Genomic DNA, 27,595 nt, shown 5'->3' on the forward strand with positions numbered 1-27,595 from the left:
TTTTTCAACTCTGAAAGACAATTATCTACCTATTAATGAGTAACGAGTATGGATTTTGCGAGTAAGTAGATTCCTTAGCATATATGGGAGGCGATAATGACTCATTTTTCTGTGTGTTATGAGTAGACAATGAAATATGAAAAATCACATTCTTTGACGGATTTATTGACAGTATTCAGACCTGAAAAGACCGTTCATTCATGGAGAATCATCAAGAAAAAGAGTTAATTTATTGAGGAGGCGTTAAAGCCTCAATGTTGCATGTTCACTTCAATTAATCCATCATACTTAATTACCCATTGTGTGTCCAAAGACCGCAAGTATTGTAGAGAAAAAAAAATAAAAGAATATTCATTTTATAGTGCTCTTTTTGTACTGCTAGTCTGGAATGCCAAATTTTAAGACGAGTAAAGTATAAGCCTGTCTCGATTCCGCAACAAGAATACGCCTCGTTACTTAGATTCATCAAAGACAACCATTTATCATGATATCTGTTTTTTTGTCAAGATTTATAATACAGTCGCTAGCGAAATCTACTTCATCCCCATCAATTGTTTTTATTCTCTCGAGGGACTTTCTTCTGGGCTCTAGGGAAGTTGGACCGTATGCCGGGCAACTATCCTCAAATTCCAGGGAATAATACGAGCACTCAAACTACTCATGAATCCTTCCATCCGATCACTAGAATAAAAAAGACCCACTTATCGTCCGACTATGCTCCAGCTTCGCTGAATGGATATGTAGTCGAAGAATCGCGTGGTGATGGTCAAACTGGCTGGCAATGGATCAAAAAGGACGCTTCACTGACAGTGCCGGAGTATATGTTGAGGCCTGATAAAACTATGACATTGACGCATGATTTGGATTATGTGACTCGGTCTAGTCTATCTAGAGCTCTTTGTCCAAAAAGCCTGTTGGTAGACCTTGATCGTCATAACGATATATCTGCTAGTGAGACGACTGCAACTTAATGACGCGTTTTTACGTACTCAATCATTGCCTATATTTATGATAGCACTTTTTTCATGTTTAAAATTGACAAAATTCTCAATCTATCAGTAAACTAGATCATGCCATGTTATTTCTTTCTCTGATGTCGCAGATGAAATCTTGCTGCTGAACAAACCAGGTGTTTTTTGTAGTCCAGCTTTTCTCTGGGCTATGTAGTCTGATTTCAAAATCCCGTAGTAGCTGAGGTACTATTTTGTGCATCTCTAAGAGAGAAATGTTTTTTCCAAGACACGTTCGTGATCCGGCTCCGAATGAGAAAAAAGTCCTTTCCATCTCTCTTAAAGCATCCGGAGGACTATCAAGCCATCTCTCTGGTAGAAATGCCTCTGGGTCTTGGAATATTTGACTATTTTGGTGCAATACCCACGCATTGATGCCCACGATAGTTCCTGCTGGAATTTGCTTCCCACTGATGAGTGCCCCACCTTCTGGTACTTCACGTTCTAGGATCAGTCCGACAGATGGATGCAGTCGCATGGCCTCTTTAAGTACTGCGCCCAAATATGGTAGATGTGTTACCGATTCGCGGTAAGATATTATATCACTGAGCTTCTGATCGGATGCTGCACTAGAAATTTCTGCTTGAACCTTGTCCATGACCACTGGGTGATGCAAGAGAAGATAGAGAGTTGCTCGTAGAGCAATAGCAGTTGTATCAGATCCAGCAAAAACATTTGCCGAAAGATGCACAATTATGTCCAGAGTAGAAAGCTTTTCGGAGTTTGATTTGTGAATCTTCATCCAACGAGAAAGCATATCCTTGCCATCATTCTGCTTGTCCTCGGCCTTTTCCCCATTGAGATTGGACATCGAGCGGGAATTCATTGTTTTTAATGTGAACTGAAGGACTTGGTCCCATTTGTCCATACTCGGCATGAAAAATGAGATGAGTGGATTCCCAAGCAGCAAATAATGCACTTCGGGAATCTGGCCACACAAAGCAGCATAAATGAGGATTCGTTGGATGGTCTGAATCATCCCATCTATATCCCGTCCTTCCTCCAGAAACCCTAGCTTTTTGAAAAAATTAATTTCTCCAATAACGTCGAATGCATAGTACTGCAACCACACCCCCATGTCAATGGGGCGTTTTTGCATACAAAAGTCTCGCAACTTGGACATAAACACCTTTGTACATGAATTCACTCTACTTTCAATCTCAAGAAGGGAGCTCATACTAAATGCGTTGGCAACTTGTCGCTTCTGATTGCGGTGAAAATCTTCATCCCGAGTGGAAAAAAGATTCACTTGAGTCTTCCCTTCCCATGATATAGATTGGAGGGGGTAAAATGCTGTCTAAGTTTGAAATATTGTGAGTTTATCATAGATCATATAACACATGAAGTGACTCCGTCTTCAGTCAAAGAATACCTTTGTGAACCCCTTATTGAGGCCATATATTATAGGGACTGCATCAGGGTCCGCAACCGATATATGATTTGGGCCGATGCGAACGAGACATCCATAGGTGCGATGCAGATCAATGGCGACGGTATGATGATCACCTCGCCAGACACTGTATAACTTCCAGAGCCTTGTATATTTCGCTATTGTGGGCCCAGGAATGTCGCTGAGTCCACGTTTGAATCTATTTGTGAGAAGCCGAATGCTAATCAACAAGATCCCAACCCAAAGAAGGTGGAATTTCAATGGGTAGTCCATGTCTGGTGAATGTTGAGAGGAAATTTGGAAGGGGAGAATTTGAGAATCCCAATACACTGCAAATAGTTGTATAAGATATGACATTACGAAAGGAAACCATCACACTTATATTATTGACCGAGCTACTGACAATACCTAAAACTTCCACCTGGGCATAGGAATTATTCACCGGCATTCTACAAAGAGCTATAGCTTGTATTTTCGGTCCGAGGTATAGATCAAATGAACACAATTGGGCCGATTAGCTAGTAGTTGACCAATAAATAACAGGCTGGATTCCGAGAAGTGCGGAGTGAATGAGGGGAAACACAAATGCATATCTCTCTCATCTATGGTTGTCTCCAAATAAGTGCCCACATATGGCCTTCTCCTGGAGACTCAACTTTGACGCTCTTTTTTCCATCGATTTCGAGCAATCAAGAAAGACTCCGCTAGGTCGTAAACGAATAGAGTCGCAGCAGTGATAGCAATGAGCTGGTTTTTCCCACGGCGATATTTTCTTTATTATAATAGATGTTGGAGGATGCAGTACCGAACAGTGGAGTCATAATGTTCCAAGGGTTTAAATTAAAGTACTGATAGCGGGGCCGGGTGTGAATTGAATTGCATTAGTTAGTCGCGAGCACCATCTAACATGAGATGCATAAGGGGAAGGTCAGCCGAGCAAAAGAACTGCAATCAATCAATCAATCAATCAATCAATCAATACTCTATTAACCTGATGCAGCCTAACTAGTAGCGTATGGCTATGCAGGCGTTTCCTCCGGCGGAAACGAGAGTATTCTAAACGCCAGAATGTCAAGATAGTAGATACAAAGGAAATATGGCGTCGTGCCATTATGAACCGAAATCCCTCTTTTAAACCATAACGCCCTCCATGTATAGTAATCCGTAGGTCTCCCTCAGTAACCCGCTTCCTTCGTTTCCCCTCTCCCTCTTCATAGCATCCTCCTCCCCTTGTTTCAGTCCTTTTGTTGTTCGTTGAAGTTGTCGATGTATTTGTCCTTGGCCTCTTGGTAGGCCGCGGTATTGTCGTTCCTGATACCTAGCGTCTTCACCACGCTACACTATTCGTAGCTAGTTGTCGTAATCCCCTCTAGCCTAGGTCTTCATCTGATTCAGGGTCTGCTTCAGAGTCAGATCCAGCGTCTATCTATCTAAACTACCTAAGGAGACCTGTTTAGATCATGAATTTGGCCATATAGCGGGTGGCCTACGAGTTCGATACTAATGTATCGTAGTCGGCTATCTTGTTCACATCCAAGTCCGTCCGTGCCCGGATCTTGGTTAACATCCGCCTCCTTAGGCTCGCGTATAATAGATACTGCAGGAGAACGTGTTTCGGCATTTAAGACCCTTCTCCGTAGTTACACTCGTCCGAGTCGGCTTTATTGGTCTTGAAGAGGAAGTGCCTTAGAGTAATTCGCATTAATCGCATCTAGATTATTATTGCGGAGTACGCCTTCGGCAGCCCCTCGAATCTCCGTAGATTCTTCTTCTCTAGTGCCTTCATCAGTCTCTGATTCGGTCTGCCAGTCGTTTCCCTCGCCTACTCCCACGCCTATTATATCCTTATATACGCCCGCACCTCGTGTTTTGCGATCGCCATTAGTCTGTGTCGGAACATGGATATTGCAATCGTGCAATACCATAAACCCGGAACGGAACAAACAGACCCCCGAGTCACGGGGGAACAACTATATTAGGAACTCAAGTAGCTACATGAATCGAACACATTTCACACCACTTTGCACAACGTATATACTAAGAATCTAGGATGAACCATACCCTTTTCCAGTATATATAGTGCAACGTGTGAACCCTGTCCTTTCAACGTAGTTGATCGACAGTCTGGTTCCTAAGGTATGGCCGGAACTAGGAAAACCTTGTTCCGTCCCTATAACATTCTCCGCAGCCAACTTTGATTCAACATCTGCGCTCTTATTACTAGGCATACCTATGTAGGTGGGAATCTAGAGGATTTCGATAGGAATCGTTAGACATGTGCATGGGTTGGGTATGGGTCCCATATGGGTATTTTTGATGCCTTAATGCCTGATTTTCGCTTCAACCTAATTAGGGTAATTGGTGCCTTAGTGCCTAATTTTTGCCTCAATCTAGTACTAACTAGGTGACAAATATCACGTGAAATAAAAGTCTTGGCAAAAAGATGGGTTTATGGGCTGTGGGTTTTACTTCAAACCCATACCCAACCCATGCACATGTCTACCTCCCGCACCCGCATCCCTTATATTGCCATATGTCCATAGCTAGTCTCTCTCTCTTCTCTTCAAGCTTAATAAAGACAGTTTGTCGGCATCACTAGTTCTGCATTCAAGATTAGTATTAGCCCTTCACATCCTCTTAATTATAGTTGCTTATAGATATTGGTAACACCAAGGCTAAGATTTCTGTTGGGAAGGTCTTGTACTCACACTAGAGGATTCTCTAGTAAACAAGAATAGAGAATTAGATAGGGTAGGTTGTGGTTGAGAATCGATAGCTCTCTCTTGAAATGTAAGGGACTTATAAGAATTTAGGGGCTTATTTAGGGAAGATTCTTGACTCTCAGTAGGTTCCTCATTATCCTCAAACCCATTAACGAGTATAATAAATCTCCCATCTGGATCAGCCCCATTTCCACGGGTTATCCTTTTCTCTGAAGCCATCTCTAGTCTTTTAAAATGTTACTTAGAAACGAGTTCGAAAAACAGATTTTACTATCGCGTGATATATTATATAATAAATTTGCGATCTACGATCTGACCACAAATTTCGAAAATCTATGATCGCAAAATCGCAAAATCTAAGGATCGTTGATCGCAAATTTGCGATCAGTATTAGTAAGCAAAAAGACTTGCGATTGCGATCTGCGGTCACTGACCGCAGATCGCTTAACATCTCTAAGGAAATCTGCTACATACAGCTACCTAGGTAGTGTCCGTCTATGAACAATTGTTTATCCTTCCAAGGGTTTGTAAATCCGAATCCCATATATTACCCAGAGTTTAGGTTCCGCAACTATATAAACTCGGCACTAATTAAATCGGCTTCGATAGCACGTCTCCGTTCCATCTCTTGCCCGCCAGAATTGTCTTTGAAAATCATGGATATCGATTCCAGAGAGCGCCCCATCGTTTCGGGCACAAAAAAGTAAGTCCAAATACCGGAAAGCACACAAAAAACGGCGAAGAATACATATGCACCGTAACCTGTGTCTTCGACAAGAGGTGGAGTGATGAGGCCCTGAAACCAGGTTAGTGAACTTATACTGAGAGTCTTCTTAGATTTGCACTGACGATAATGAAGTTATTGAGCCAATTGGAGCAGGTCGATAGGGCCACACCCTTGGCACGGAGAGAAGAAGGGAATATTTCTAATACCATAACACGATAATGAGCCACCTTCCAAGGTTGATTCAAAGATAGTCGGAGTTGAACATACCAGACGGCATTGCCCAAGGGATAGGACCCCAAGAAGCACCGAATGCAATCATATAAAATAGCAAGAAAGCCGCACTAACCCAGCCCTCTACCTTGTGTGTTGACCATTCAGAGCTATAGAGACCAACAAGAATAGCAATGATGATATGTGACATTGCCATGAGAGCCGAACCGATCATCAAAAGTTTGCGACGACCGACAGTATCCATGGTGAACACACTTGTCGAAACACCAACGAGCTGAAGCACATTAAGCACGCCAGACATTATCAGCTGCATGTCAGTGTCAAGGCCCATTGTTCCAAAAAGACTGGGTGAATAGTATATTAGGGCATTGATACCAACAAACTATAGTATGATCAGCATATAATATTCAAATGACGAAAAGCAGAGCTATTGGGTCGTACCTGCTGGAAAAATGACATCATGATACCGATATGAGTTCGTCGCCAGCAGCCCTTTCGAAAGCAATCGACCCAAGAGACAAGCTCTCGAAGAATCGAGTTCTTTGATCCTCCGCCTTGCAGGTTTGGATGTTTCTCAGCATTTAACTCCTGGTGAAAGCGAACATCCACTTGAATTTCCAACATCTCCTGTCGAATGCGTCTATCAGATGCTGGCAGATTGCGCAATCTACAGAGACTCTGCAATGCCTCCTCGTTGCGATTCTTGGAAGCAAGCCACCGAGGCGAGAAGGGAAGGATCATTACACCAGCTGCAAGAACGAAGCCGGGAATCATCTGCAGGAGGAATGGAAGACGCCAGGCCCATTCACCAGCCATGTACCGTGTGCCGTACGTGATCCAGTATGCAATGACAATTCCAAGCACGATGCACCATTCCTCGAGGACCAGCAATGTTCCCCGGGATTCAGGAGGGCCTAAACCAAACACAATTTAGTATCCATTGCCATTCGCCATGCAAAATTAGGTCGAGAAATGGGGGCCCGGAAATGCATAACCTACTGATTTCTGAAATATATAGCGGCGCAACCATAGATAGCATGCCAATGCCCAACCCACCAATGAATCTCGCCACAGTCAACATAGCATAGCCAACAGCAGCAGTCTGCAGAACCGAACCAACGGTAAAGATTGCCACCGCAACCAGGATAGAGTACCGTCGAGAAATGAGGTCTGCAATCCATCCTTGGTTCAATGCACCGATAAGTGCACCTAATTCGATCATGGCCGTTAACAGTCCCTTCCAGAACCCAGCTCCTGAACCTGACACTCGCGGGAACTCTTCTAGAAACTGGTCCATTACCAGAATCACGGATACAACACCCTGGTCATAGCCAAAGAGCAAACCACCAAGTGTCGAGCATGCTGCACACATCAACACGAATGGGTTAGTTACCAGCCCTTGTAGACCAGGTGGGCCATATGGTTCTCTGTCTGCTGTTATGTCTTCAGTGTGGTGAGAGAGGCCATGGCCATCGAGTGAGAGTTTCTTGGAATTTAATTCGTCTGCCATTCTCAGAACACAAGAAAGGTTATCTCCTGTACAGTCGAAAGGTTCAAAGTTTATAATATGAATGCTCAACTATTATACTGCTGCCAGTGAACTTGACTAAAGACTTCCCATCGCATTTATAATTTACAGTTCCAAAGGTTACTCCCGTAACCCCTCTTCCTTTCTCCGGCGTCACCTCACTATAAAATTTACTCTTTTTAAAAAAATGCACCATGATTGGATAGTCGGGCCAAATCCGAGGCTTGAGCCTTGCTCTCCGGTTCAAATTCGGGAAAAATGACGGAATGCGGGGTTGATAGTCATGACAGAGAGTCGGAACATGGGGAAAAAGTGGGGTGATCAGCATATTCCGCAGGGTACATCTCTTCTTTTTCCGATATAGAGAGGCCTGAGTGAATTTCATGTGTGTACTCTGTGCGTATTCCAAGGTTACTACTTATTCCAAGGTTTTGTTCAATGTCCAGAGGCTAGCAACTAGCCCTAACCTTGGCATCATTAGTCTGCTTCCACTCATCCCGAGGCGAGCTTGTAAGAGGTGGACATGCCTAGAAGGGGGTTTCAGGAGCAAGCTTGGAAGACATGGGTCTTTCTTACAAGGTTGTACCTTATCCGAGGTCATTGAACGGCCGCGGTGTTTCCTAAGCCGATTAATAACGATGATACTGGGCTTAGCCTGTATATCATAAAGGTATACCTTCCCTACATATTACAATGCGTAATAGTATGGAAATTGTGATACCTAGGTAACTTCGACAACTTCTTCATGATTATGCCACAGCAAATGAACTTGGAAGTTCATATAGGTGGTTGGGATTAGATGCCTCAGGCTGGGAAAGCAGGCAACTGTACTGAATCACCCACTGAAAACATCCTGATACTTCCAATCTTCTGCATTCATGGCCCCATGAGGAACGATATTGCTTTTGAAGAACACTTTTAGGAAGAGGAATTTCATCAGGTCATACTCCCGAGGTCCGTGATCTATAGATCGGGCTTAGCAGGAACACGGGTTTCTTCTAAATTCCTAGTTTTCGGGTCGAAGTATCGTATTGCATAGATAGCCTATAATTCAAAGAATCAAGGCTGGTTAATAATTTGCAGATTCTGAGCAAGATTACTCGTAGATTACCAAGGTCAGAAGGGTTGGTCAGAAGGGTATGCGAAAATCCGGAGGCGTTCAGTCGGTGAAGGATCCCGCAAGTTGCAACTCTAGTACGTTTTGAGTGATAACTAAACAACTCTCTCCATAACTAGTAACTAGCCATACAATACACTAACCAGTCCTGGAACTATTGACGACTCGCTCCAGCTTTAAGGTCGTTTCAAAATGTACGTGATACTTCCCCCTCTCTTCCGCCTTTGCTGAAAGTGGAGCTCAGCACTTATCATCCCACACGAAAACAGTCCGTATCAACAGCCCTGAGCCTTGCGGATTTCAGTTTCCGACGACGCCAACTCATCCTACGCACCCTCCTCTACCAAAATCATGGCTTCCTTCATGGAAGACCTGTGGTCCAGCATTTTCACACCGGGCCCAACCGCGACCTTGTTGATCGCAACCAACGCCACGTTTGCAGCCCTTCAGCTCGTCCTATTTATCCTCCTCCTGGCTACACATAGTGTGCACTTCATTGCTCTGTCGGTTCTATCGGCGGGATTATGGTATTCGATCAACTGGTTCGCACAGGAAGTGCGAGCTGCCCAGGAGGCCCAGGAGGCTGAGAAGAAGCGGGCCGAGTCAGAGCATGTGCTAGACAAGAAGGACTCTGTGGTTGAGGGAGCTGAGAGCGAGACAGAAACCGAGTCTATTCCACTACCAAAGAAAATATCCAAGTCCCCGGTCGTCGCGACAGGCAGCGCTACATCGTCGAGTCTTCAACCTGTTGAGCGAAATACCAAAAAGCGTCCTAGTATCGGTGGTGATAGTTCTGGATATGGAAGCACAGACAGTGAATGGGAGAAAGTTGAAGACAAGTGAAGCATTTTATTTTGGTGGATCTTTGAAGCTGGTGGTGTCTTCTATGGACCCGGTGTTTTTTTTTTGATGACATGACGTCCTATGTGACACGACAATATCTCCCATTTCGTTCTGCATCTCTTTGAATTTAGAATGTCTCCAGATCCTCTCGGAACAAATCGCTATTGATTCCCCTCCATCTTGCCTACAAGTCGGCGTCGACTTTACTGTACATAGCAGATAGCTATGTAATAGATACACTACATCTATATAATTAGTGAAGTACCCACTAAATAACATTTGAATTTGAACTACTGAAGTATTAAATATTTACGATTCGAATACCAGCTTTTAGAACATACCTATCTAGTGCTCATGAGCCCACCGACTTGTGACGTACGTAGTTCTAAAAGTGCAATAACACACATCACGTGACCACGCGTCAACTCGCAACGAATCCAAACTCCAAGCAATCAAAGTAGCTTACAATTCCCCAACCCAAAAGGCATTCGACTTCAAATTCTACTCCCAGTCATGAAAATACCCTAGATACCACAATGTCCACTCCCTCCCTCAATGCGCGCCGACGTGTGATTGACTCCGTCTTCTCCCCCGCGTCACTTCTAGCTCAGCCGCCGTCTACAATTTGGGAACAAGACGAACAGATTGCCCTCTCATTTGCATCAAATGGCTCCAATGCTACGATCAAATTCGAGTCATTCTATGAATCAGACCTAAATAGACGCCAAAAATGGGATCAGGCTTGGTCTTCAGCAACTGCCTACCTGTCTGTTCCTGATCGGGGATTTTTGCCGATCTTCAAAGCCAGAGGGACTGATGGAAATGAACTGCTTAAGGAGTGGAACCGTTTGAGCCCATTCGGCGAGGATTCTGAAGCCCTGTCGTATCTTATGGCTGTCGATCGGTCGGCAAGTCCCCCGAAACCTCTGAGTGCAACGTGCCTATTTTCCTGGTATGGTGATGAGATCCGAAGACATTTTCTGGTGAATGTTCGCGATGGGCTTGTCGAGGTAGATCAAAGTTTCTCATATATTCTTACTGTGCGAGGCTAGAGCTAATAAAGACCACTCAGGTTATGAGCAACCCCGACAGAGAAGGTCTGCTTCGGACAACTGTGGACTGTCTACAACTGGTTTATCGGGTCTATTTGGCACCTGTCGTTCCTCATCTCTTGCCACTCCTTCCTAGGTCCGAGCAAGAATCAGGTTTGGCTGGCCTGCAGCGAAGCTTCCACACGTTAGTATCAAATACCTTGCCATGGACACAGATTTCACCGTTATTGGCTGGGGAGTTTGCCCAAGATTCTCTTGTAATCTTGGGTATCGATACCTTGGTCCCTGGCCTTTATGAACCACTCATCAACGTGGATGAGATGGAAGTGGACCGACAGTGGTCCGTCTCTTACATCGACTGGAGGCAGGCAAGTGTGGATGTCCAGGAACGTATGATGACTGAGAGCGAGCCTGATCGTGTCACTATGGCACGAGATCGGCTTCTAGCTTTTACAAACAGTCTTCAGCTCGTAGGATTGGGTCACGACAGAGCACAGAAAGTATTTGGAAGCGTCATGAACATCATGATAACAGACTTTGTTCGTGCAGCATACACCGGTCAATGGGAAGCGCCATCTTCAGCTGAGCAACACTTGCGTCATTGGATTGAAAATGTCTTTGGACGTCTCGCGGCGCAGGTTATGGCTATGATACCATCTCCAGGTACGACAAATCAACTGTCCGTGGCCCTGGACGTGGGTCATGGTAATATCGAAAAGTTCCAGACGACCGCTATTGCCCGTCTCGGTCAACTTCGGACTAGTGAACTTTTCGAAGTCATTGTAGAATGGCCCGCAAGTTTAGGGGCTGTACAAGATTTGCGAAACTTCGCGACACACCCAGAAGCCCGGTATTATATCACACAGTCCTTTATTCAGACTCTAAACCAACGCCTGCTTCACCCTGGCGCTTCGACTGTTGAAATTTTACAATTGTACATTGCAATAATCCGTGCCTTTCACGTCTTAGATCCGAAGGGCGTCCTCATCGACCGTGTTGCTCGGCCGATTCGCAGATACCTGAGAGACCGTGTCGATACTGCGAAAATGATCGTTGGGGGCCTTCTCACGGAGCCACGCGGTACTGATGGGAATGACGAACCTACCGCAGCCGACACGCTACCAGAACTGGCGACCGAACTTACCAAAGCACATGAGCTATCGCAACAAAAAATAAGCAGTGGATCAGACTGGCATGATATGCACTGGATGCCAGACCCCATCGATGCAGCTCCTGGTTATCGCAAGTCAAAGAGTTTGGATGTTATTGACAGCCTGATCAGCATTTTCGACTCCAAGGAAGTCTTTGTCAAAGAATTGCAGACCCTCCTTTGTGACCGTCTGCTCCAGAATCGGAAGAATTTCGATTTAGAGATTAAGGTGTTGGACCTGCTCAAGGCTCGGTTCGGTGATTCGGCTTTACAATCATGTGAGGTTATGTTGGGAGATATGGAATACTCCCAACGTGTGAATAACGACATACGTTTCGTAGCAGGATGGGTAATTCGAGAGCCGACGCTCCGCCAACCGAGGCGCAAAAGCCGTCATGGTATTCCAGACCTCCATTCCAAGATATTGTCCCGCTTTTTCTGGCCTGAGATTCAAGACCAGCCGTACAAGATCCCCGGCGTGATTACGGCCCTTCAGGAGCAGTTCAGCAATATCTTCGCACGAAATCAGCCCAAACGCCACTTGGAATGGCGCAACAGTCTCGGCCAGGCAACCGTTGAGTTGAAGCTCGGCGACCGCACTGTCATCGAAGAGGTTACGACTTGGCAGGCCACCGTTATCTATGCCTTTCACGGTAAAACTGAAGAGCAGGTCACGCGGACCATCGACTCCCTTGTTGAAGAACTGGAAATGGCAGCTCCCCTCGTCCGCAGCGCATGCCTATTCTGGACGGGCAAGCGCGTCCTCAAGGAAATTCACCGTGACATTTTCCGAGTCTTGGAATTCCTCCCTGCCGAAGGCGAACAAAACGCAGTCGATGGCATCGCCAGTTTATCCGATGAAGAAGGCGAGGTAGGCGAGGCAGCCAATGCAGCCGCAGCAGCAGAAGCTGCGGCCGTGGCCGCGGCGAAGGAAACCGCCGAAGCGGCCGCTACGGAGAAGATGAATCTTTATTGGCAGTTTATTGTCGGCATGCTGACGAACCAGGGCTCAATGCCCTTGGAGCGTATCGTCATGATGTTGAAGATTGTCGTTCCTGGCGGATTCCCATTCAGCAATGAGGAACTGCAAGAGTTTCTTGCTGGTATGGTGTCTCGTGGTAAGCTGACCATGGGAGCTGGAGGTAACTACAAGGTTGTGCATTAAATTAGCGGGTTCATTTTCAAGGACCCGAGGAGTTCAGGCTTAGTTAGCATCTTTTAATTCGGCGTTAAGTCTGGTCTATTTCAAATACCCAATATGACTGATGAGCTTTTTCTCAATGAATTGAAAAGGATGAGGTATTATTTGAAAAGAAAACTAGAAAATTCACATTATCACATTATGCCACATGCACATCTACTCCGCATCAAGCGGCGCAACAGGTGCCTGGTCATCAACCTGAATTCCACCACGCTTCTTCTCATTACTATCCCAGAAGGGCAACTTCCAACCGCCCTCACTCTCAGGCGTAGCAAGCCAAAGTCGCATCAAGTGGCGACGCGGTGCAGGAGGCGGATAGTCGGTATAAGCAGTGCGGGCATGCAGAATATGCGCATTAGACAAGAACTGGATATCTCCAATATCCAAGATCATATGCAGTGAAAGTCGCTGGCAAGTCTCCTCCAGAACACGAAGAGCTTCCTGTTGCGCGTCGCTAAGTGGAGGGATGACGCCTGCGTCCGAGAAACGGGTCAAAGAGCGAACGTAATAGGGGTCCCACTTCGAGTACACGCGGGGGTTCTCTCCACGCTCAAGATAGAAGACGCTTGTACGGATCCACTCCTGCTGGCCCTTGCTCGTCTCGCCCTTACGGTCAAAGTACCAGTTTGGCTCAGTAAGAGTCTTCAGCACATCCGGCCGTTCAACGGCCAAAGTATTATAAACATTATGCACCGAGACAAGGTCCGATTCACCACCGTCAAGAGACTTGGTAATGCACAGCAAGCCGACCAGATCCGCGTCGTCGGCGTGGAAGAATTGCCGCGCGTTAGTACGGTAGATGCGCACTTTGTCTATTTGTGTTGAGTCTTCACCTAGATCTTTGACGTGGCCCAGGACGTGGCCGCGGCTATTTTGGCTGACGAAGTAGCCGAGGTAGGTACCTAGACCCATATATGCTACTGCTGATTTGTGGTTTCCCCATAGCTGGACGGGGAAGCCTTTGAATAGGATGAAGCCCTTGCCGTCGATCAGGTCGCGGCGCAGACTTTCTAGGTAACTAGAGAACTTGGGGAGGTTGAAGTTGCTCTTTGAGATGCCTGTCAACGGGGTCTTGGATGTGAGGAATGCATCGGCTGCTGAGCTGATCTCAGCGATTTGATCTGCCGTGAACACATGGGTCCACTTTTCTGGACGTTCGCGGTAGTCGTCTGCCTTCCAGACGGTTGGGCCTGTGATTTCGCGTGGGAATTTGTCGAAGGGCTGGATGTGCTCATAGAGAGGGTCGTGTTGGCCACTTGTTTTCAATCCATCGGGGAAAACGTCTAGTGGGGCAGAGCCTGCCAGGTTGTGAGGTGCGGTTGGGAGGGTGGCTGTAGCCATGATGAAGCCTTTATTCTTTCCTTGCGGGAGGGAGTACGGATATTTAGAGGATGAAAACGCCGAGTAGCCTTCTAAGGAAAGTTGGAAAAGGGATATTGTCTATTTAAGTATATTTACTTATTGTTACCGGCCGAGAGGTGCAAGTTTGAGAATTAAGAAATTTCGTTATTGCTGTGAAATTTGGTGGAGAGAATGGCGTGCGAGGTCTGTGTTCCTCACGCCTATAGGACAATTTAGAAAATATTGTTTCATTGATGGAGCCATATACAAATATATGGATCTGGGAGTGCGTCCACATAGTAGTTGGGTCATGATGGCGCAATCTGCGGAGGCCGATGTTGTGATCGCTTTGCTCCGAAGTTTCGGAGAATACTGAGTAGATAAATAGAAGCCTTCATTTACTAGACATTTGGTATCTGATGGGGCTAAAATATTGGCGTTGATTACCTGCTAAAATTAAATTGAAAACAATGGTGTGTAGTAGGTATCAATGTGGTCGTTAGATTAGAGACGTTGAAATCTACATCCAAATATTGTCAAGGATCCAAGGCCAGGTTGTAATTACTCGGCCGATAGATGTGCATAGTATCATCCTTATTCACCTGCATAGTGAGTACTTGACCATCGCCGCCTATACTGAACAGTGAACAGTATCCGTAGACAGCCGGGATAACCGAGGTGGATTAAAATAGGTCTGATGGATGTCTAAGTAGTAAATTGAAAGACATCAGTCTAGAAATAATTCCATTTTTCCAGAATATTGAGGTTAAATAACATGATTCTATAAGTAGTCAGCTAAATACGATTCGAAGCTAGGTAAGTAGTTAGGGTTGACTAGCGTTGAATGACGGCCTGAGGCACAAGAGTTCTTTGACGAGATTATTTCGGACTCCCCAGATTATCATAAATACTTACACCGATACCGCATGTTCTTGTTCGGTCCCGTACGGCCTCGAGTCAGACTAGTAGAAAGGGATTCAGCTTCCCGTTCGGGCAATGGCTCCACATCCTTATCAGGTATCAGAAACCAACCCTATCGCATCAAGCACTTTCTGCCCCTCCATCCTTTGCTAGGTTTGCTCTCATCTTTTTTATCTTTTAGGCGTTCCCCGCAAGGTTCACACAACCGTCACATGGCGCATCAGATCCATATCGCCGTGCTAGACACAGATATCCCATGTCTCTCCGTATATGCTCAGCGTGGTCTCTACAGCTCGCAGTTCCGTGTACTGCTTCAGTCAGCAGCAGAGCGTATCAATAAATCAGACATCCAGCTACAAAATGGCCCGCTGAGTGTCTACGTGACAGCATTTGACGTGGTCGGTGGGTCACTACCGCCGCTTGAATGCTTGCGCGCCGTACCACGTTCCCCAGACGAGATCAGTGCGGGTGGCCCGACTAGCGCGATTGATGCGATCCTTATTACTGGGTCTGCAGCAGCAGCGTACGATCCGTACCCGTGGGTAAAGAAGCTACAGTCTTATATTCGAACGCTGCATGCTCAGTTTCCTCTTGTTAAGATCTTCGGCTCCTGCTTCGGCCATCAGGTGATTGCCCAAGCCTTGCTTGCTGAAAATTCGGACAAGACACCTCGCTCTACATTCCATGTTGAGCGCTCGGTGGAGGGCCATGAAGTGGGCATTCATCCCATCACGCTCAATCCAGCCTTCACGGCCAACTTCCCACCCCTGGCGTCGAAAAGGCCGTTCCGCATCCAGCTGATCCATGGCGATATCGTGGCTCCTACTCCCCAGGCGGTGACTGCCACAGTGGCAGACGAGACCGAAATCCCCCTTCCAGTGCCATGGATCAACATAGGAAGCAGTGCAGCTTGTTCTATCCAGGGCTTGTATAACCCCGGCCGAATCCTGACTTACCAAGGCCACTTCGAGTTTGACACATTTGTCAACCGCGAGTTGTGTATTGAATTTGCAAAGCGCGGGAACTGGCCGGCGTTGAAAGTGACATCCTACCTAGAACAGATCGAGCGCTCTTTCGTGCCTGGCAGTGAAGATGACGATGATTCCAAGGCAGCGGCGGAAGCTGTGCTGTTATTCTTTGCGGGCGAGGATCACAAGAAAGTTCAGGTTGCTATACACAATGGCATGCTCACACCTCCACTTGAAGAGGTCTGAAATAAGAAAGAAGGTAGTACCGTGGGCGGTCGTAGGCCATGGGACCGGGTCTGGCAATCGAGATCCAGATCTAGGTCCCGAAGGGTACTGAAGGGTCAAACGACTGATTTTTCCGTACAACGTACGACGTACTCGTATACAACCCCTGGTCAGTGGCAAATGGATCCAAGAATTCAAGAATTACTAGAAGGTAGAGACTAGGATCAGAGCTGGCATGCTGGATTCAAGTTTCCAAATTAGCCCTAATATATAAAGCATACCAGATAGAAACCCCAGCAATTTAAAAACTTATACTCCATATTATTTAAATACCTAGCTACAGAGCAGGAGGTACCCTTATCGGTACGCCCGAGCCGATTAAACCGAGATTACGAGTAAATACCACCTAGCGCTCCAAGCTCCACCTTGTCAGATCTCCACTCCGAAACATGTCTAGGAAGAGTCTAGGAAGAGTCTAGGAAGAGTCTAGGAAGAGTCTAGGATGAGAGGAAGAACAAAGCTCAATGTCTAATCTATTTTTGATATACTTTAAGCATGACTTGGCCTTGATTTGAATTGTATTTTGTGTTTCTTACTCTAGACTGTTCTTCCTCTTGAAGAACATGCACAACTATCTGAATGCGGAATAGTGGTAAAAAGGGATGCTTAACCAATGAAGATACAGGGAATTGGGAACGTATCATAAAAGCCCAAGACTGCTTTGGGATGCTCTTTATCGGCATGTGGCCCGGCTATGGCTATATCCCGTAGGTAATATACAGAGTATCATACCATATTACTCTAGTAGGATAGCACCTTTAGTGTTGGAGATTGATACATTCGTATTTGTATTTAACCTTAATACTTTAAATTGTTACTACATTATGTGCAAGTACCGGAGAATCAAATCTATCCCGGTTAAATACATGTATTACGCTAATGTATTTGCCACCCGTGGACCCGGAGCTCCTCCTTCAAAGCTTCTGAAATCTCAAGCTCTGGGGAGAGCTATATGAGGGGCCGCTGATAGCTGTTATCACCCACTTTGATACTGGTAGGGTAAGCTCCAGATTCTAGTATCTAAAAAGGTACTATTGATTTACTAATGAATTTTCATAAGCTCAAGCTCCCTACCGAGCTTTCCGGGTAAGATTATAACAAGTGAGATTAACCATACTACTCAATACCGAGTACTCCATCGAAATCCTTTTTAGAAATGTTATGCAGGCACCAAAGCCCCTCTTTTTCAGTTCCGCATGACCGAAATCCTTTTTCTTCTTATTTATTTGCTATAAAAGATGGAATTAAAGGCGAGGAAGGAGAAGAAAAAAAAAAGAAAGAAAAAAAAAAACCATTAAACCTCCGAGTATTTGGTAAATTACCATACACATTACCCACAGCTACTTGGTACACCACACTACTGATCATGGCGGATCGAGTCCCTATCATGTACTCCCGTACTACTTGACCTCCTTCTTTTCTTCTTCTCTCTTTTCTCCATATGTGCCAATACTGGCCTTCGACCTTTTTCCCTTAAACCGCGTTTCTTTCTTTTTTCTCTTATCATATCTCATTTGCCCCCCTCTTTCCCCTCCCTATACCCCCTCTCTCCCTCTCTAACCCCCACTCCAAGAGAGATAGAGATCCATATGCACCATGCCTCCTCGAAGCTCGTTGACGAGCTCCTTCTCTGTCACAGATGCCAACAATGAAGTGGTCTGTCCTTTGAAGAATAACGATGGTTCCAATTGTCGCAAGCGATGCCTGGGAGTGAGTTTCTCTTCTTCACCCCTCTTCCGGGCGTCTTGGCCAAAAAAAAAAGCCCTCACCAATTACTACACACTTCGCCTTGAGCTCTCCACTTAACACCACGGGGAAAAAAAAATCTATATATTCCATATGTAATGAATCTAACGAGCCGGTTCAACAGGAAAAGCGCTATCGATCTATGCAGGAGCACATCCGGCGTGCGCATCCGAATCACTACATCCCGAAGCTCCCGGCAACGGAAGAGAGCTTCCTGCTGATGGTCAACAGCCCTCCTGATAATCATGCACATCTTTCTCCTCAAGAACCTGTTCAGCCCAGACGCCGTCATGGTCAGTTTTTGGTCTCGTTTCTTCTTGCAGGATACTGAACCGGCTACCTACAGATCTAGCGGATAGAGACATCTATGTTGCCGATGCCAGCTCCCCGGCCACCCCTCGAGCTCTAGATGAACCCCACCCGGCTGCGGCTACAGCTGCAGTTGCCCTAGCTCAATTGCACCACCATCGTTTAGCTTCGGATTGGGATACAGATATGGTATGGATCCTCTTTTATCTCTTTCCCTTTTTTTTTTTTTTTCTTTTCTTTTTTTTTTTTCCAACCCAGTCGCTCATCATCTTCCCCGCGATCCCCAGGATACCCACTCAGATACCGATATTACACAAGCTAGAATGCGCTCGTCTATTGAGCTTCCTTCGCTGCGTGACCACTTCAAGCAAGAAACTTTGCCTCCGTTTTCTTCGCCTCGTCCCAGGGGACTTCTTCCGTCTATTCTCAATCATTCGCCACCCGGTCGCTCTTCTACCCTTCCCCCAATTCAGCGCAAAGAAAAGCTTTCTCGGCCCCGCAAGTCGTCGATCTCGCAATCGGCCCGAAAACCCAAACATGAACGACCTAGAACTAAGGAGTTCCTTCGACGACCGAGTCTTGGTGACCGTAAGGCGCTCTCTGCAGAGCCGCAGACTGCAGCTTGGGCACAGGGCAAGCGGTGGGAAGATCTGATTGAGGCGGCCACCTCAGCCACAGAAGCAGATGATGAACCTTATTCCGAGGTAATTGCTTTCGCCTGATATAGGAAGTAAGAGGAATACTGACATATGGACTCTTTGCCCAGGCTGGTCATTCTCCGACGATTGCTCCCCTTCTCGCAAATGTGACTTCTGTCCCATCTGGACCTGGCAATCGGTCTTCGTTACCTCCAGCTTTCCAGCCAGGAGGGTTACCATCACTCGGATCACAGCTAAGCCAATTTGGATCGCATCGCCCGTTCTATGCTGCTTCGCCTCTACACAAATCACTTACTCCCCCGCCATACGAGGGTCAACGCAGTCGTGACAGTGATCTAGAACCATTCCCGTCAATTGAATCGTCTCTCGACTCCATGTCCTCGGCATCAGGAAAGAATTTCTCAGCCTCTGGAATTGCGCACTCCGTCAACTCTGACTCCAGTCCAGTCCTGAATCTCATCCCGCCAATCTTGCAACGTCAGCATCACCGGTTTTCCAACCCAACACCAGCCTCGTATCGCAACAAAGAAATTCATATATACTGCGCTCATTGCAAGCGACCCTGGGCTCTGAATGAATGCTTTGCCTGTACAGAGTGCATCTGTGGAGTCTGTCGCGAATGTGTTGGGATGTTCATATCAAGTCCGCCGGCCTCATTCCGCAGTCCAGCCAATGGCCACATGAACAGCTTCCAACCTCAGGGACCTACCAGCTATCCTAGCGGTGCGCGAGGGTGTCCACGATGCAGGATAATGGGAGGAAAGTGGAAAGCTTTTCAACTTGACTTCAAGTAATCTGAGCTCAAGTAGCTCTGGGTCTTACGGCCGTTATGACTTACGCTTTATATATGGTCTTTTTTTTTTTTTTTTCTTTTCTTTTTTTTTTTTCTTTTCTCTTCACCACCCGTCTTCGACATAGGACAGCAAATTCGGCGTCAATAGGAGGTCATCCACTCCATGCAATTTAATTCGGTACAGGTTTCCGAACGTCAAAAACACGAAAAGAAGCTGGTCTTTTTTTTAAATGGTCCTCTGTTCTTTATTTTTTATTTTTTTTTACCATCTTGGATCATTTATGCATTCTTTGGAGAGGTATTTGTCTGTTTTCTTTTCTTCTTCTTTCTTGGATCATGAGTTATGCACGCTTGTTATCTGATTACATGCCCGTTATGCACCTGCACCTTTTACTGCAATTATTTTTTATTCTGTCCAGTTGTTATAGATTGGTGGAAGCATGCCCTACATCCAGGGGTCTTGGTTTAATATCAATTTACTCATCCCACACGACGCTGCTCAAACCTTCAGATGTGCCCACGGTCCCAGTCTCCCCAACCTTAAGCACAGCAATCTCGTCACCAAGCTCACCAGTCTCACGGTCTCGCTCAACAATAGCCACAGTCGACGACGCCTGATTCCCGATAGCCACAAGGTCTCCAGCCTTATTGATTGCAACAGTGCGCGGAACCTTACCATATGAAGGAGTAATATCTCGCAACGTGACGGCTCCATTGCTTGGCGACCGATCAAGCGTGACTATCGAGTCATTCGGCGCAAAGGCCTGATCACTACGAATGGAAACATGAAACGTATCCCCGAGCAACCTAATTTCAGCAGGCGTCGCACCATCCGGCATGGTGTCGTTCGGATACGGGACAAGCGTCTGCGTCTTCTGGAACGAGAGACAACCTGACCGGGCATACGCCACGTCAAAGGAGTCCATCGTACCTCCGATCTCGTTGACAACGTACAAAACCGTCTTGCCCACGGCCGCAACCTGTCGTTCGTGTGTTGGCAACCCAGTGCGTGTATCGTCCTCGTTCGTCCCATCAGTCCAAAAAACAGCATGTCGCGGCCCATTTCCAAAAGTCACATTCACAGCGGGACATTCTTCCAACTGGCCCGTTTGGTCAATCGCATACACGCGCAATAGGTCAGCGCCAAGATCAGGACTGACGATGAACGAGCCCGTAGGGTCAAGGTACACCCCATGCGGATGAGGCGAGTCCTGCTGAGCAACAGCACCTTCATGAGTCATATTGAAATGAAAAGCTTGCTTAGCCTGCACATTGTCTTGAATAGGAAGTTCAAACGTCGATAAAGCCGATCCTCCACTGTTGATATTATAGTTAGTTTTAGTTTTTTTCTTTCTTTTTTTGAATCTTGAACCAGCATATAAACCAGAATCATAATAGAAAAAAAAAAGCAATAACCTACTAATGCGCAATAGCAAGAAACTTCTCTCCCTTCCCACCCTCAAAGATAACACTATGAACTCCACCGCCAACAGTAGCAGTCTCAGCAACCTGATGTAAAGTCCCCTGCCCACCAGCCCGGTAAGCAGTCAACGACCCGTTCGAGTCTGGATCAGCAGTCCCATTCTCGTTAGAGCAGTACAGGATCCGAGACTGCGAGTCAAAGGTCAACCAGCTTGGCATATCACCGCATGTTTTGAGCGTGTCTGTGAGCTGCAGCTCGCTGCCAGAGAAGGAGAGTGCGTATATGTTTCCATTGTAGTGCGTTGCCCACAGGTGTGATGCTGTTGCTGTTGCTGTTGAGAGGAGTGAGAGTGTTAGGAGGGGGGAAACCAAGTGCATTTTGGCTCTATATAGGATAAATCCCCGGGTGTTTGGAAGTAGGTAACTGGATAGATGTAAGGAAAGAGTAAATGGAAATTGGAAAAGATCCAAGTTTAAGGGGGAAGATATGATGTGGTGCGATGGTGACGATGTCTCCGATGTATATGGAGTAATCTGCACGTCTTCTCTTCTCGTTTCTTACAAACAAATCCGACCTCGGGGTAATGAGGACTCCACATGTCTCACTCTTGTACTTTGTACTTTGGGGTTTGAACTTGTTTCGTGGGAAATGCGGACTGGAATGGAATGGATCGACGCATCGACGCATTGTTTGCTTGGAAGGGAGAAAGGGATGGTACGGAGCAAGTCCCCGATAATGTGCCGATGTTTACACAAGCGGAGGTGCGTTGATATGCAAAGATTTAGGTTATATTGCCAAGGTGGGAGTACATTTATTTAGATCAATTGATATTGAGGTACCTACTACAGTCTACAGGATCATTCAATTACTGTGATTTATTGACATGTTTATGTTTATTGGTAACTTGGAAGTTGGAGATCATCATGGTACCCGAGGTCGTGAGTAGTTTTTTAAAATTAGGCTGTCTGCACGGGCTACAAATGCCGAAGGCTAAGAAATTGCCGAGGTATACCCGTCATTGTTGGAGATTGGCTCTAGTTATGAACCCTACATCTCCAAGGCTATTAAAAATAGGAATGAATGACGCAATTAAAGAGTCAGTCTCTAGAAATTGACTAGTAATTGAGCCACGTAGGCATATGAATTGGCTAGAAAAAGCATGGCTCATAAAACGTCCTTCCTCGTCAAAACAGAATCCAGGTATTCAATCGCTCGCTAGAAAGAACGTTGCGAAAAGAGGATAAACCCTCCCCTCCCAAAAAAACAACATAAAAAAAAAAAACAAGGAAAGGTACTAATCCCTGGGTATGTAGAAGGCGAACATTCCAGAACTTTTCAGACTAGAACAGGTCAAAAGGCCGCCCCTGCCTCCAGGTGAAATTTTAGGTGTGGGTATCGAATAAGGGCTGAAAAAAGGTGACAAAGGCCCATCACCGAACTATGAATCAAAATAAAAGGATCAACCCAAGCCATTGCCCCGCTTTTGTTGCGACGAGAAAAGGTTCGCTAGGAATCATAGTGATAATGATATAGTCGTACAGATACGTGAGACGTAACAGACGCGAGACAGACAGAAAAAAGAAAAGTCGTGAAAAAAGATATAGAGGATAATAATACATCGAAACGTGCAACGCTTCGGGCTGGAAAATATGCTGGCGTTCATGCATGGGTAATATAAGGAAGGGTCAAAAGCGGACACAGACTGGGGTATCCCTAAGAGATGAACTGGGACCATATGGTGCTTAACCAGCCAGCAGGGATGCCGACCTCGGAAGGCTGGATGAGTGATAGCTCGGCCCAGTCGCCTCCGTCCAGAAGGGCTAGAACGTCATCTCCGCCAAGAGTTGTTGTCAGGAGAGATGTGTCAGGGCCTTCCGTTGAGGTAAGTGGCGGTGAGGGAGCCAATTGAGTGACTGAATTTGGTGGTGGGAGGACCGGTACGTTGTGTCCGGCTGCGCTGATAGGTGGTAAAGATTGATAGGAAGGAGGCGGTACTGATGGGCGTGATGGGAGCCATGAGGTAATAGGCTGCAATCGATTGCTTGTCGCAGACAGATACGGGGATGGAGACTGTGTGGTTGCTGACAGCGAAGGCAGACTGGGTGGTGAGGAGGTATTATATATGGGTCCATCTGGGTGGTGGGGTTGCAGAGACGGGAGCGAGTAAGGTGATTGGGATGGCAGTGGGCGGGTGGTGTTTGGTAAGGGCAGGCTTGGACGACGGTCACTATCGTGGCTTGGTATGGATAGGCCAGGGCTGTTGATGGGTACCCACGACTCACGACGACCACCAGCACCAGGAAGCTGTTCACCAGGATCGAAGTCGCTTTTGACAGCGTTGCTGCCAGCATCGCTCAGATTTGTGCGTTCAGGGAATAGGTCTCCGGTGATCACAATTGCGGTTTCATCGTCTCCAGCTTCCACCAGTTGATCCTCAATCAACCCAAAGTCCAGGAAGAGCTTTTCAAGAACCTTGAATTCATCCAGACCGCCACCAGAGCCACATTCCCGGATCTGTCGAATACCATTGGCCGCAGCATGCTCAGACGCATCCGACATACTGTCCAGTCGATAACGTGAATATCGTCGATAGTCACGCTTCACCTTGCTGAAGTAGCTGTGAAGACGATTCAGAGTGCGGAACCACCCCACAGCCATCCTCAGACGGGGCCGCATTTCTCGCAAGATATCCAAAGCTTTACGAGTCTGCACCACAATTGGCTGATGGGCGTCGTGGCTGACCGGTGACTTGACGCCTAGTAGCCCATCTGGGTCCATGTGGGGGTAGTGGGTGCCATAGATGCCGACAAGTGCAGCATTGTAGATGGCGAAGCCCACCAACGGATTCTCTACCAGGGCCTCGCGAGCTTGACAGGTCGCCATGAGATCGATCATCTGTCTTGCCGTCTTGAAGAGCTCCCGTGCGCTGTCACGCCAAAAGAATTCGGGTGGGCCACTGACCTTGTCATTGGGAAACAATGGCTCGTCCAATGGCCCTACAGGCTCAGTGCAACGCAGCGGTAGGAATGGCATATATGCACGATGGAGGACGATGACCGATAGGAAGTAGACCACGTGCATGATGGTATAAGGGGCGAGAGTCGTTTTATACATGATGTGTGTATCGGTGTTCCGCGACGAATATTGTAAATTTCGGGAGAGACTATCCTGGAACTCGCTCAATTGTCTTCGTAAAGAAGCAAAGCGGGATTCGGGATGCCACGGGGGATGTTGTTCGGTTCGACGACCACCTGCACAGGACCACTTGGCAATGCTCCCCCATATACGAATGATGCGAATCACTCGGCTGAGTACCGACTCCTCCGCGCCCACCTCCCACCGATCCACGTCATCCTCACTCGAGTCCTTGCGCTGTAATATGGGCGACCATGCCTTACCGTCCGGGGTACCATTGGCTGGGGACAACTTTTCATCGCCAAACCCTAGACTCTGACGGATACTCGGAATCTGCACCCCCTGTGAACCAAAGCTCTGCGGACGGCGAACCGTCGGCTCATTTAATCGGGATGTACGTACGCGCTCTCCAAATGCAAAGGCGTTGTCACTAGGCAGCTGAATGCCTAGTTCCTTGACACGAATCATGCGGGGCCGGTACTTGCCACTGCTCAGACAGCGATCAAGGATGAAACACGCCCAGAAGGTGCGGCGCTTCGTCTCTTGACAGATCACATCATCGGATGTCTGCTCCTTGGATTCAGGGCGGCGTGGTAGACCAAAGTGGTCTACCTCGGGTTTGAAGCCTGGTGATGAGCGCGACATCTCGCGAAGTGAAAATTCATTCTCTAGTTCAAAAGGGAGGCTGATTGCCTGTGCCAGCCGAATAGCCATGCCAACGTAGATCCAAGCGCTCTTACCACGCGACATGCCCCACTCATGCAGGGCCAGCATTAATAGCGCCTGGACTCGTGCAAGATCTGCTACTGCTAGACTTGCGCCATCAAAGCCGGCCAGCCTGCTGCGCAGAGCTGTCGCATAGTATTCGGATGCGATGAGAGGATTTGGAGGGTTGCCCGGAGAAGGAGGTGAGTGGTAGGCGACCAGTGGCGGATGAAAACGAGCAGTCAATGCGAGTACTCCCAGTGGGATGAGTGAGGCAGAAGGTTCTATTTTAGAATTTGCCGCGCGTACGGCCTCATCGACAACGGAGGTGGATTGTGGTGCTGGCGAGGAGAGTTGGCGAATCTGACCTAGGAAGGTTGCCGGGTGTAGGAAAGGTAGCATGGTCGCAAAATGCGACTGGAACAGGTCGAAGACGGATTCCCAGACCTTGGGGGTCAATATTAAGGCATCTAACGCATCGAGTCCAGCTTTAGCACCGGGCGAGGTGCCTGTGATCGCGCTCGTCTTGCGTGGACGAGGTCTTTTCGGTCCATCCCAGTCTCCGTTGCGATCATCCCCATCTACCAACGCAGCCAGATCTCGTTTTGTGGCACCCACGCTGATAGCCGGTGTTGGATAGGCACAATCTCGACCTGATGATTCACAGGCGCGACAGGTCGTATCTATGCCGGCATTGACACATTTGATCTTACTGCGCCGGCATCGAGCACAAGCAATGCTAGACCGCATGATGTGAATTTGCAGACCCACACGGCCTGTGGAGATGGGAAGCTTGGACTCGTATATTGGAAAGTGGTGCTGTGATTTCGGGTATTTTTGTTCTTTCTCAGTCGGTTTGGGGGGTAAAGAGAATTTCTGATATCAGAACTGGGGAAAAGGCTGTTTTGTGTGGGGGATATTCCTGATTTGTGGGGAAGATAATCCCTATCCATGAGTTTAGTATTCAGTATTCAGGAATCAGCCTATTAGACTAGATGATAGATGTATACTAGAGTAGCCTGAGAAGGTGCTAGGAGTAGAAGCATCAAACAGCGTGAGCGAAGTGTGGGGGAAAAGTCAAGAAAGTCGGGGCACCGGGACGGGACAACTTGGGGTCGGGAGGGAACGGAGTCGAGAACACCGAATATAAAAAAAGAAAAAAAATGATGGGGCCGAGAAGACTGGGGCAATTTGCGGAGGCCCAGAGTATGCAAGGACGCGGTGTGTGGAGTTGGAGGTTCAATGTCCCGGGAGCCGAATCTCTATACCACATACCTCGTCGTTACTACTTAGTTTATCACCCCGGATGAATTACATGATACTACATGTCATCCACGTTGTCCATACCCCATATCCACATTCATATTCACCTTCACCTTCACCTTCACCTTCACATCTACCCTCACATCCACATCCACATCATCTTCCCTATTCCATCATACATCATTGCTCTTCTTCCCTATCTGTTCCCTTTCTCTCTTTCCTATATAGAGGCCCGAGCTATCCTTTTCTTCCTTGATCTCATGATATATTATCTCACTATCCAACTCTCTTTCTTCAAGGCTAGACCACGGGAACAAGCAGCCGTGAAACGTATCACTGAAGTTATATGGTCTCAAACCAGGCCCAGATCAAATACCAATCCTACAACATCCGGTCACTTTCCGTCATTATTACTTCCAGGATAATCCCGCCAGTCATGCCCGATCGGCAGTGTTTATTTGCTGGACAGATCTCATTCCATCTACTGATTTCTTTGAGTACAAACGGGAACACCAGAATAGGCAAGCGGCACGAGAATGAAGGGTAATCCGGAGTACGTGGCTGACTTTCTATTCTTTTTCCCTTCTTTCTCTATGCCGAAAAGAGGGAAGCCGAAGGAATAGTCTCCACTGTTTATGCATCCTGTTTTTTTTTTATTATATTACTCGCTAACTCGCTAACTCGCTAATTCGGTCATAATCTCCCCAGATTTACCCTTTACTCATCAGATTTGTCCCTGAGCACCTGGGGATCCCCGCTGGTGAAATAGATTCGTTCCTACTATCCGGAAGTTACATCTTCTTCCTCAAGATCAGCATAAATCGGCTAAACTTACCGTGTCACCTCCCCGGTCCGTGTCCTGAGCTGACCTCATTTTCATTTTGCCACTGGAATGCTACCAAGGGATCAGAGACCACAGATCAGAGATCATAAATCAGAACAAACATGGCCCTTGCACAAACAAAAAACGAGAATCCGATCCGAAGCTGGAAAATAATTAGCAACCCTACGTGGCCTCTTGCTAATGGGTGACACCACGCGTAAGCCATAGACCGACTTTCTATTTTCTTTTTCT

The 27,595-nt window shown here is 46.9% G+C and overlaps 9 protein-coding genes across 9 annotated transcripts; 4 read left to right on the forward strand and 5 right to left on the reverse strand.

Moving 5' to 3' along the window:
• Positions 1-1,068: 1,068 nt before the first annotated feature.
• Positions 1,069-2,088, reverse strand: N7495_001554 (cytochrome P450; the record flags this gene model as incomplete). Its single annotated transcript, XM_057204224.1, has 1 exon — positions 1,069-2,088. One exon carries the CDS (start codon positions 2,086-2,088, stop codon positions 1,069-1,071), a length of 1,020 nt encoding a protein of 339 aa, XP_057068297.1.
• A 3,606-nt stretch (positions 2,089-5,694) lies between these two features.
• N7495_001555 (sugar porter family MFS transporter) lies at positions 5,695-7,591 on the reverse strand (the record flags this gene model as incomplete). Its single annotated transcript, XM_057204225.1, has 5 exons — positions 5,695-5,919; positions 5,973-6,049; positions 6,118-6,463; positions 6,523-6,995; positions 7,081-7,591. 5 exons carry the CDS (start codon positions 7,589-7,591, stop codon positions 5,695-5,697), a joined length of 1,632 nt encoding a protein of 543 aa, XP_057068298.1.
• A 1,486-nt stretch (positions 7,592-9,077) lies between these two features.
• Positions 9,078-9,569, forward strand: N7495_001556 (V-type ATPase assembly factor PKR1; the record flags this gene model as incomplete). Its single annotated transcript, XM_057204226.1, has 1 exon — positions 9,078-9,569. One exon carries the CDS (start codon positions 9,078-9,080, stop codon positions 9,567-9,569), a length of 492 nt encoding a protein of 163 aa, XP_057068299.1.
• A 536-nt stretch (positions 9,570-10,105) lies between these two features.
• Positions 10,106-12,936, forward strand: N7495_001557 (anaphase promoting complex subunit 2; the record flags this gene model as incomplete). The annotated part of the gene is made up of 2 exons (XM_057204227.1): positions 10,106-10,579; positions 10,642-12,936. 2 exons carry the CDS (start codon positions 10,106-10,108, stop codon positions 12,934-12,936), a joined length of 2,769 nt encoding a protein of 922 aa, XP_057068300.1.
• Positions 12,937-13,128: 192 nt separating this feature from the next.
• Positions 13,129-14,313, reverse strand: N7495_001558 (TauD/TfdA family dioxygenase; the record flags this gene model as incomplete). The annotated part of the gene is made up of 1 exon (XM_057204228.1): positions 13,129-14,313. The coding sequence occupies one exon, from the start codon at positions 14,311-14,313 to the stop codon at positions 13,129-13,131; it is 1,185 nt and encodes a 394-aa protein (XP_057068301.1).
• Positions 14,314-15,446: 1,133 nt separating this feature from the next.
• Positions 15,447-16,448, forward strand: N7495_001559 (type 1 glutamine amidotransferase; the record flags this gene model as incomplete). Its single annotated transcript, XM_057204229.1, has 1 exon — positions 15,447-16,448. The coding sequence occupies one exon, from the start codon at positions 15,447-15,449 to the stop codon at positions 16,446-16,448; it is 1,002 nt and encodes a 333-aa protein (XP_057068302.1).
• A 1,635-nt stretch (positions 16,449-18,083) lies between these two features.
• Positions 18,084-19,995, forward strand: rfeD (uncharacterized protein; the record flags this gene model as incomplete). Its single annotated transcript, XM_057204230.1, has 5 exons — positions 18,084-18,197; positions 18,358-18,526; positions 18,580-18,731; positions 18,830-19,246; positions 19,309-19,995. 5 exons carry the CDS (start codon positions 18,084-18,086, stop codon positions 19,993-19,995), a joined length of 1,539 nt encoding a protein of 512 aa, XP_057068303.1.
• Positions 19,996-20,470: 475 nt separating this feature from the next.
• On the reverse strand, positions 20,471-21,794 carry N7495_001561 (lactonase family protein; the record flags this gene model as incomplete). The annotated part of the gene is made up of 2 exons (XM_057204231.1): positions 20,471-21,311; positions 21,415-21,794. 2 exons carry the CDS (start codon positions 21,792-21,794, stop codon positions 20,471-20,473), a joined length of 1,221 nt encoding a protein of 406 aa, XP_057068304.1.
• Positions 21,795-23,130: 1,336 nt separating this feature from the next.
• Positions 23,131-26,007, reverse strand: N7495_001562 (putative C6 transcription factor; the record flags this gene model as incomplete). The annotated part of the gene is made up of 1 exon (XM_057204232.1): positions 23,131-26,007. One exon carries the CDS (start codon positions 26,005-26,007, stop codon positions 23,131-23,133), a length of 2,877 nt encoding a protein of 958 aa, XP_057068305.1.
• Between the last annotated feature and the right edge of the window lie 1,588 nt (positions 26,008-27,595).

Source organism: Penicillium taxi, assembly GCF_028828555.1.
Source record: "Penicillium taxi strain IBT 34144 chromosome Unknown utg000001l_segment0_segment0, whole genome shotgun sequence".
NCBI classification, from domain to species: Eukaryota; Fungi; Ascomycota; class Eurotiomycetes; order Eurotiales; family Aspergillaceae; genus Penicillium; species Penicillium taxi.